This window comes from Temnothorax longispinosus, chromosome 12 (genome assembly GCF_030848805.1).
Source record: "Temnothorax longispinosus isolate EJ_2023e chromosome 12, Tlon_JGU_v1, whole genome shotgun sequence".
NCBI classification, from domain to species: Eukaryota; Metazoa; Arthropoda; class Insecta; order Hymenoptera; family Formicidae; genus Temnothorax; species Temnothorax longispinosus.
The window spans coordinates 4964419-4975431 of record NC_092369.1 but is presented as its reverse complement, the minus strand read 5'-3'; the positions used below and the strand labels follow the sequence as shown (position 1 = coordinate 4975431).

Below are 11013 nucleotides of genomic sequence, written 5' to 3'. Positions count from 1 at the left end.
CGCTATCGGGTATCTCGGCAGCTGTGGATGCATGCAGTAACGTGTTATGTTTCGCCTCACATACTCGACAATTACCTGATGGGCACTTGTTCGCGATATGAGTTGTAGAGCGTAAATAGTTATGGCAAACCTTTAATTTGCAAATTTCCGAATTCCGACGCGGAACAGGGAAAGCTAAAAAGTCCTTGCAATAATATATAGAATAATGGTCCCCACTGCAGTAAATACACTTGAATTTCAACGTCGCGACACACGCCGCTCGTTGCTTCCCGTTCGTCGAACGCGCGTTAACGTTCTTTGTAGAAATGGCATCTGACTTGCCAGTAGCTTCAAGGACTTGGCAACAATGGGTAATGAAATTGACGAGCTGTTTGAAAGTCGGAAGCTCATGCCCGGTCAAAAAAGTTTGCTATTCTCGCAATGTTAACGAGTCGAGTTTAGAGCTCAATACGTACACGAGTAGATCATCCCAATGAGATGTCAGACGTCTTAGTGCCTGCAAGGCATGTATGTGCTTTAACGCGCCGTCGGCAATTCGCCTTCATTCGCAAGCGTTTTCTTTACTCATAGACGGCAGCTCCATAATGGCTTTGACATGCGTGTGCACGATGATACGCTTGTTATCATAACGCTCTTTTAAAAGATTCCACGCGATTTCGTAATTGAGGTCCGACATCTCGAGGGAGTTAATCACGTCGCTCGCCTCGCCGGTTCCGGACGCTCGCAAATATTGTAACCTCTGAACGTTGTTTAGCGACGCATTCGAATGTATGATTGAGTTGAAGACGTCGAAAGAAGGAAAGAAAACCACTTGTAGTACTTGCCGGAAAATGTCGGAAGGTTCAGCTTGAGCAGGCGTACGTGGGTTGCAGCTTCTGGCGTTTCGGAAGCCGCAGCATAGCGTGACGCAATACGATGTGAGCTTAGAAGTTCCCGAATTCTAGCGGAGAGACTAAAGAACGCCTCCTCGAATGCAGCTCGATCGGTAGCCATCTTGAAATTACGCTACAAAAGATTTCTCGAGAACGATTGTATAAAACGCGACTGAATTGAACCGACGCGAACGCTGGTTGCCACTCCTACCTGGTAACGCAAACGAGCGCTAATCCTCTCGGCGAGGTTCTGGCGTGGTCCTCCTCTGGTACCCGGGCGGACGTCGCTGGGCTGCGGACTCTCTCGATGCGTCATGGTACTGCAGGACGTGGCAAACGGACGACGTTCGGCTGCGAAGAATCCCTGGTTCCGTTGCGGTGCAACGACCGGGCCTAACGTGCGGCGTTAGGCCCGGTCTACAATGGATGTCGGAAGTCGGAGTCGTAAGAAATTGACCAATCACAATCTATTATTCTTCTTGCGGTCGAAGAATAATGAACTGTAATTGGTCAATTTCTTACGACTCCGACTTCCGACATCCATTGTAGACCGGGCATTAGGCTGCGTTGGCGCCTCTCGTACCGTTGCGTGCCCTTGAGTTATGTCCTCGACGGGCGTGCTCTTGTTTGTCCTAATAAGGACGTGAGCTGCGACTGGTAGCTCACTGGCGGGTCTCCTTGTAGGGCCCCCGGTTGGCGGGCTTCGTGCCCACGGCACGATGTTTCGACGGCGTGTTCGCGGTCTGGCAACAAGCTCGTCGTGTTTCTGAGCTGGGATCGTTGTAGCAACGCATCGAGGTCGGGATGTTGCTTGCGACCGGATGCTTACTGACCACCTCAAATGGCGGATGTCTTGGATATTCGGCTAGAAGGACCAATGTTTGAAATAGGCCTCGTGGCCTCCACGCAGTTGATCGGAGTGGTTGCGTCCTCAGGATCGGGTGTGGTCGAGAAGAAAAAGATTCTCTTCCTTGCTTTGTATATTTATTGCGTAAATCACTCTGGTGGTACAACGGAAAAAGCGCGGTCTATTGCTCGACTTGACGGAATGTGCGATTCGTACGACGATCACGATGATTCTCTAGCGATCGTTAGTAATGGTGGGGGAACGCCGCTGCGAGCACGGCCGTAATTAGGCGGAATAAGACGAGAGCGCCCGCGAATAGCAGGCACGACAGCGCGGGGTAATCGTGAATTGGTAAAACAAGAGCGGACTCGGCATATATCATACATATATATAATATTTATATACATATCTACATGTATATGCATATCAATTATTTTTATTATAGAAACAGAGTAGGTTTACAAAAAAATAATAGTAGATATTATGCTTATTTGAATATCGTGCAATATCAAAATAATTATTAAATCAAAATACACTCTAAAAGAAATTGTAAAGTATAATAAAGTGAAACAACCTAGCTTCCGAAGCGCGGATTCGCTCGCGGCTGGTCATGGTTCGGAGTAGGCGCGGAGGAAAGACACACGACTCGGTTTTCTGGACAAATTAATAAAGATTTATTCTAGTGACAGAATGTACAAGCGTCGTGGTTTTAGATACAGGCTGAAATCGCGGACGGAACGGTAACAAAGATTTCCGCTAAAATATATACAATGATTTATACAACGGAGTGACGGCGCGGGATATTTACAAAGGCTCGAGTGCCGGGCCGCGTTATAGAGTTTCTCGGGCGGAGCCGGTGCTCCCGGTGTCGCGGAGCGGGGCGCGCCGAAATGGCGCGAAGCGCGGACGCGGCGATGAAATCGCGGAAATAGCGCGAAGCGTGAACGCGGTGATGTAATCGCGGAGATTTCGCCCGGTAGCGGAAGAACCGGTTTAGCGCAAGTCCGCGAGAAGCGCTCAGTGGAGGCAGAGTACGGAGGCTCTACCCCCGGTGGCAGGCTACGAGCGGCTAGATCGAGGAAGAAAGGCGCGAGTCCAACCACCAAGAAGCGCTCGGTGGAGGCTGCAAGCGTCTGGCGGTACCCGGTGGAGGCAAGGCGGTACCCGGCGAGAAGCGCTCGGTGGAGACAGAGAAGCGCTCTGCCCCCGTTCGGGTAGTCTCGTGGAAGAGGAGGCTGGTCGTCTATCGAGACACACTCGGCAAAGGCAGAGTATGCCACAGGCTCTCTATCCTCGTTCGGACTAGCGGTACGTGAATTCAGGATCGGTGCGGTCGGTGAGACGGATCAGGAAATCGCTAAATAGCGTTAACGACGCTCGTTTATATACCCGTCGCGACGGCGTTAAGGTGCGATTTCATTGACGCTAGAAACCAGCGGCAGCGTCAAGAAAATGTAGTGGGGGAAGAAGTTCAGACCGTCTCAACTTTTTAGCGTACCGCAAAATTCAACAGAACTTCTTCCCCCACTACATTTTCTTGACGCTGCCGCTGGTTTCTAGCGTCAATGAAATCGCACCTTTACGGAGTGGCGGGGGTAGCGACGGCAATCGCGAGCGCCGGGGCGGTGCGGCGGAACGGTCGGGGAGTACGGTGTCCAAACGCCGCGATTGCGTTCGGCTGTCTTCGGTTGCCTTCGGCACCGCTCGGCGCGTCGAGGCGGTTGCCGCGGTAAGTCTGTTCGCGGACTTCCTAACTTTACATGGAATTAAAATAAAGTAGGCACATCATGCCCGTTTTTTGCCCTGCGGGTGGTCGGCCGGGCGGTCTCGGCACTCGGCAGGATGTTAGGCCGGAACCGAGGCCGGAACGATGCAGTTTTCGGGGTGCATCGTTACAAAAGTACTAATAATGTGTAACAATGCGCCCCGAAACGCATTGTCCCCGGCGAACATCAGCCGGATGCCGCCCGGCCGAATATCCGCGGGCGAGACAAGGCACGGTGTGCCCTTTATTAAAATGTTATCTCACGTAGAAGTCCGCGAACGGACTCACCGCGGCAACCGACTCAAAGCGCCGAGCGGTGCCGAAAACGACCGAAAGCCGCCGAACGGAATCGCGGCGTCGGGACGCCGTACTTTCCGAACGCTCCGCCGCTCCATCCCGGCGCTCGCAATTGCCGTCGCGTCTCGTTCACAACAAAATTTTGCATTTTTGCTGAAAAACTTCGTGTACCTCCTATTAAATCACGGAGATAAATTTTGATAAAATTGTTAATTTTTTGTGGAAGTGAATAGTTTTTAAATACATCATTTTTAACCCTAAAGAACATTCTTTAATTTTCTTATACGTGAAAGGCCAAATAATAAATTACCCCAAACTTGTACCGCGTGTATAATGTTTCTATTTGTTGTTAGAAAACTTTGTAATAGATATTTTGTTTGCTTTTTAATAGGGAAGACGATAGTAGTCATCATTTTGTAATAGTAAAAAAACAGTAAAAACATTTTAAAAAACAAAACAAAAGACCAAAAATTTGGCTGAAAAATGACTCTTTTTTTATAAAAAATGCTGTAGTTTTTTATGAAATTCACCGATTTTAAAAATTCCAACGGATTTTGAAAGACGAATAGACAACCTTCAAGGGCATGTAAGCGACTTTTTCGTTTCTTAAAAAAAAAACATATTTCTTTGAACGTCTAAAGTAGAGGATATGACGAAAAACTGTCGGATGGGAAAAATCGCAAGAAATGGAAAGTAAAACAGATTCTGTCGATTATTATTTATTTGAAAGGTAGTCAAAAGTTATAAAAGTATATGGAAACAGTAAAATTAACTCCACAAAAACTTTACAAAGTTTTAATCAGTTGCTGTGCAAGAACAGCAAAAATGAAATAATTGACCGAATCTTAAACAATTATATATGAAACAGGGGTAGAATTTTCCAGGGAGTGCTATAAAGTGTATAATTTTTCGTTACCGATTTTTACAAAAAATCTGAAATATACTTTACTGTGGTAAATGTCGAACGTAAACGGCCGAGGGGGGATAATACGTTACCCCAAACGATTTTCTTTTTCGGTCACAGCTGCTGCACAGATCTAAAGCACTCATTGAATGACGGAGGTCGACTGCCGGATGACTAAACTGAATTATGGTTAGGGTCTCGGTATGAAAACTAACCTTCCTAAGTCAGGGGCGTAATTTGAATTTCGCGTGGAGTAACGTATTACCACACAAATGCTCTTTAGGGTTAATATTCCGAAAGATGCTCTCACAATAGCTTGTTGTTTGCGTTTCCGGTTGTAAGTCGGTCGCGCCAATTAGCGTAAGCGCCGGGTTTGACTCCGACAGGGATCAAGCCCCTAAGAGCACAGTTGACGGAAAGTCGACGGTAAGTCGACTTTTATAAGTCGACTTCTAGTCGGCTTCTAAAAATGGCAGAAAGTCGACTAAAAGTCGACTTCTAAATAGGCGACTTCTAAAAATGGCGGAAAGTCGACTAAAAGTCGACTTCTAAATAGTCGACTTATAAAAGTCAACGAAAAGTTGACTTTTATAAGTCGACTTCTAGTCGACTTCTAAAAATGGCGAAAAGTCGACTAAAAGTCGACTTCTAAATAGTCGACTTATAAAAGTCAACGGAAAGTTGACTTTTATAAGTCGACTTCTAGTCGACTTCTAAAAATGGCGGAATGTCGACTAAAAATCGACTTCTAAATAGTCGACTTATAAAAGTCAATTTTCCGTCGATTTTTATAAGTCGACTTCTAGTCGACTTCTAGTCGACTTCTAAAAATGGCGGAAAGTCGACTAAAAGTCGACTTCTAAATAGTCGACTATAAAAAGACGGAAAGCAGTCAAGCGGCGCGTCATCAATATGGCGGCGAATCTCGAGGAGGCTGGAGGAGAAAATTAATGTTTACGCGAGTGCAAGGAATACATGCCGCGAGACAGGACACAATAAGACGTCGAAAAGCGCCGCGCTATCAACCACCGCCACGAAACGTCGTCGTCGTCGTCATCATTGTCTTCCCGTTGACTTCTTCGATTAGATCAGAATACTGGAATTTGACTGTATGTATGTTGCAATATGTTTGAGACGGTTGTCTACATTGTCTACAACAAGAATTGTTACAGAATGCCGTTACCAACCGACATGGAAGCGAAATTGCTGCGCCAGATAGTTCTTGCAGGTATGGCGGATCTAAAAGAGGATCAGGATAAGGCCAAGTGGAAATATGCTTTAGAGGTTAGGTATGGTGTGTTATTAATTATCATCGATAATTAAGACCTATTGAATGCGACCTCTCTATTCTGAACCATCTTTCAGAACACCATCAGAAATGGAGGAACCTGTGTTCATGCATTCTTCGTGCGTTCTACGGAAAATCAGTCCGGAATAGGTGGTTTATAAAGAGGTGTACGAAACGAATAAGATGTATATGCGAGGTGTCACGGCGATAGAACCCGAATGATTGCCGAAATTCGCTTCCACGCTATGCCATCTTAGTGAATCATTGGTTGATCCACCGCCAAGGTATTTTTATCACAATTGTTGCTTTATAATGTTTTTCCTATTTATTTATAAAGATATTAATCTTCATTATGATCGAATATTATTCTCATTTATAGATATAATCAAGAAACCGGGAAGATCATTTGCCGCGTGTCTGGTACATTTGGAAAGGCCGGATGAAGACTACCATCGATGGATATAGAGCATTTGTGGACGGTGTAAAGTGGTTCGCGTATTTCTTCTTGGAGGGTCAAGTGTACCCTAAGCTGAAACGATTTGTTCCGTCGTTGCTGACGACACCTGGGAGCATCACCAAGTCATGGGCCAGGTAAATTGTTATTCTATCTCCTTTCAATTTCACGTTGATTCATCGAATAGATTACATCAATTCAATACGATTTTTTCAGGTTGATACCACGCACTCAAGCAATAGTACAAACGTTGCAGTCGCAGGGAGTCGTGTCCAAATACAAATTGCTAGAAATCTGGGGTTTGGATGAAAAATGTGAGATTTTAATTTATAAAATAATATTTAGATATTATCATCGAGTAGACTTCTATACAATACTAGACCGCTGACAGGCATCTCGGCCGTGATGCTTGCCGCCATATTGATTTTAGTCAAGATATGCTATACTACAGATTCTATACAAGTAGTTTTATACAAGATTTCTATACAATAGTCTGGCATATACAGAATGTCCAAAAGAAAGGGTTTAATACTACAGGAGTAGTGGTTCGATTTCGGCATTCAAGTAGCTACACGTTGAAGGCATGACTTACAAACTTATTGATAACATGTACCAATATTTAACACAAAAACATTCGCCTGCTTCGTTATGTACTGTAATAACGAATGCAGATAAACGCACATCATGAGCAACTGAACACCCGATAGTGACTTAATGTTAATTCAATATGGCCGCACCCTTCACTAACACTTGCACCTCGCACTCGCATCAGCTTTTCAGCAGTGCGTCCATAGATGTTAATGGTCTAGTATAAAAGTCTGTGGATATTATATATTTATAATTTTAGTTCTGTTGTCAGCTTACAAGAAGTGGCTGCCGGAATCCGCGCACGCAGAAGTGGCACAGATATGATGGCACACAGTGGCCGCCTTTGTAATTAAGAATAAAACATTAGGATTGTAATATACAGTTTTTTAGATAATTAAATTAGATAGATAAATAAATAAAGACATATTATTTGCGTGAAAATATTGTTCGCGCCGATTGACTCCTGGCGTTGGGACGTTATTCGCGTTATAAATGACGGTACAATACGGGTCACCCCGACTGATTAGTTACGTCCCGATATTATTCGCGTTATATTAAGAAGATTATTCGCCTTAGATTAAGAATATTATTCCCACTAGATTAAATTATTATTCGCGGTAGACTAAGGTTCTTCCTTGCGTTAGATTAAGATTATTAGGGACAAAATCTCTGCACGGCCTTGGGCCCTTGCGTTCACGCGCTCCGAGCGGGACGCGCTATCATGTCGTGCCAGCTCACGCAATATTATTTCACGTTACTCCGATTATGTTTTGCCGATGTCGCCGGCCCTATTAACTTGAAGCCTTCGGGAAGTTAGTTTTCTTTTCATATTATTTTTTCGTGAATTTAGTTTTTGTTAGTATTATCCTGCGTAATACCGGCGCCTTCCGCGCGCTTATTAAATCTGTGTAATTTTCCGTGCTTTTCTGGCGTCCGCGTTATCCTTTCTGTGTTATTCAAATTTGACGCTTCGTTATCAACCATCTACTTGCTTTATTAATGAAAGCCAAATTGGCCATTATTTTCTCTAAATCGATTATACAATAAATGTTACTCTTTATTTGTTAGCCGATTGAAGTTATGATTTATGTGTCACCCCGCCGGATATCGCGCTGCCCTTAATTAATCCCGCCCTGCTATCAGGCTGAGCTAGCGATTTCCTCGCACCCTGACGTGTTTCGTTTTGCGTCTCTCTTTTGGTTCTTAGCGATTTCGCGGACGCGAATTTACGCGTCTGGCGACCAACCTTAAGCTCGTTTCGCGGAGTGTCGGAGGTGCGGGAGAATCACCGGAGAGACCTATCACCTTTCTCTCTTTTTCCCCTTTTGATCCGGCACACGACCCGGACCGCTCCGGGAGTGAAAAAGTCTTGACAAAATTTGGCTTAAATGAGCTAGCGATTCCCTTGCACCCCGACGTGTTTCGTTTTGCGTCTCTCTCTTTTGGTTCTTAGCGATTTCGCGGACGCGAATTTACGCGTCTGGCGCCCAACCTTAAGCTCGTTTCGTGGAGTGTCGGAGGTGCGGGAGAATCACCGGAGAGGCCTATCACCTTTCTCTTCTTTTCTTCTTTTGATCCGGCACACGCCCCGGACCGCTCCGAGAGTGAAAAAGTCGTGACAAAATTTGGCGCCCAATGTGGGGCCGCCGAAAGATCGCCGAAAGGCACGCAAAGGGCTTGCGATCGCGCTACGATATTTTCGTGCGGGTGACACGATTCCCGCGGATTACTTATCGCTTAATTTTTTTTGTGTTTGTCGAAATAAAGAAATGATCCTATCCTTTTTTTTTTTTTGAATGAATTATTATTGACGCTATATTATATGCTATGTTTGATGCGATATTATCTGTGTCCTGTATATTTTGTTTAAAAATTTTCTTTCAGCTGGATGTGAAGTATCATTCGAATAATTCCGTGACAAAATGTATTCGGGAGGGCTAACCAAAGATAGTGCGATATTATTCGATACGGCGTAGCGCTTGGAATTCTGTGTTTACGTTCAGCGAGCGGTCGCGTCTGAAAAACTATTTGCCTATCTCATGTTACCTTCACATTCCTTTCGCGAGTGTTATTGCTCGTGTATTATTATTCTCTTGTGAGAATACGGTAGCCTTCCGTGGATTTCGCGTGGAATATAGATTTCGCTTCACATTCCTTCGCGTGTATTGTTGGTCGTATATTAGTGTTCGCGTACTATCATTCTCTTTCCGGAATACAGTGGTGCTCCGTTAGTTCGAGCAAAAAATAGATCCCCCCTTTAATAATAAAGTGCGGGTAGACAAAATGGATCAAATCGAGCTCACCGACGAGTGGATTATCCACGCTACGCGCGAAGAACGAATCGCCGAGTTAAGGTTGTAAAAAACCCCTTAGAAGAAAAAATGCCAAATTCTTCAAACTTTGTCAGGTGATGAGTATTATAATAATAAAGCATTGTGCCAAGTTTGAACAAGTTTGCAAGGCCCGTTCAAAAGTTATAACAATTTGAATTTAACATGGGCTCTTATGGGAATTCATCAAGTTTCACTATTTTTTCAACTTCATTTGAGAAATTAATATCGAAGAAAATATGGCATCCTTTTAAAACTTTGCAGAAATATTAATAAACATCTTACAAACAAATTAGAACCAAAAAAATTATGACTTCAAGAATATTTTCTGAAATATTGAATAAAAAGCAAACACAGAGAACAGTCTCGCTTGGTCTCGCTGAACTCGTAAGTACAGAGATCCGGCAACAGCGCACTATGACGTTACATTAGAACCTCTCTCTCCGTCACTCTCCGTAAAGGATAACAAATACTACAGAGGTCCGTTACTTTTTCCAATAGAGCCTCCTGTGTATCGAAAATGTGCTCCGAGCACGTGTAATATACAGACGCATCGTTTGAGGTTAGTTTTCGCTTGCGTTACGAAAATGCCGAAAGTAAAACGTTACATGTGGAAAGGAAAAGTTGTCACTGAAAAAGTGTACAATCAACGGTTAGCACGGACAAATACTGGGAAACGTAATTTGAAGACACGAGTCGAAACCACACCAGATGATTGTAACAATTTCATGGCACATGTAACGTTTTACTTTTGGCATTTTTGTAGCGCAAGCGAAAACTAACCTCAAACGATGCGTCTGTATATTACACGTGCTCGGAGGACACTTCGCGTTCACGCAGCTGATGTCGAGTGAGATCAATGCTACCAACTTACAGAAAATGCGACGTTGTCGCGATCAAAATACTTTTTTATGAGAGCTATTGTATTTAATTTATTAATAAATTACGTAAATAAATAACGTAATATAATTTCATTAGTATTTTTAAACAGTAATTACTATGTTTTGTTACTTTTTAAAGATTTTCACATTTTTAAATTTTAGTTTGTGTCAGTTGCGATTCAGGTACAGTCTTTCTAAAAATCATTAAAAGTGAAAGTTTACATACGAGAAAATATGCATAAAAATGTCTCTATAGCTCTTAAAAACACAGGCAACCGTTATTTTAATAAAATATTAATATAAATATTACTTTCCAGTAAAGAATATCTTCTTAAATATGTTAATTAGCTTTATGTTACGTTTCTTAAACTTTTGGCAGAGATCTTACGGGTCATACAACCTTAAGTCGACGCGAGCTACCTAGCGACGGATCCGACCCCGAGCTGACGCTCCGCTTATTACGCTTGTTGACGGCCGCGCGTCGAGAATCGAGCCGCGTGGCCGACTTCGAATTGAACCGCGAGACGAACCTCGAAGTAAACCAGATGACGGGGGTCGAAGCGAACCTCCCGGTCCGTGCCAAATATCTCGGTGTTCCGGCGGAAGACATTCGCCCCGATAGTCCGTCCGCTGCAATGGGTGCGCGGGCGCACCTCGACCACTCCGACGTTTCCCGGAGTCACACGTATAGGGCCTTGCAAGATCCGAACGGCAACTCCGCGACGACCATTATAATATCATGCGAAAATGGGACTTAAAGTTTTCGGGCGCGCGCAGAGAGAATGCC

General features: G+C 44.1%; 1 protein-coding gene across 1 annotated transcript; it reads left to right on the top strand.

Annotated features, from left to right (window-relative positions):
- The first annotated feature begins 5357 nt into the window (after positions 1–5357).
- LOC139822993 (probable ATP-dependent RNA helicase DHX37) lies at positions 5358–7377 on the top strand. Its single transcript, XM_071795244.1, has 6 exons — positions 5358–5794; positions 5858–5974; positions 6051–6257; positions 6353–6564; positions 6644–6741; positions 7275–7377. Exons 4-6 carry the CDS (start codon positions 6413–6415, stop codon positions 7337–7339), a joined length of 315 nt encoding a protein of 104 aa, XP_071651345.1. The 5' UTR covers positions 5358–5794; positions 5858–5974; positions 6051–6257; positions 6353–6412; the 3' UTR covers positions 7340–7377.
- Positions 7378–11013: the final 3636 nt, after the last annotated feature.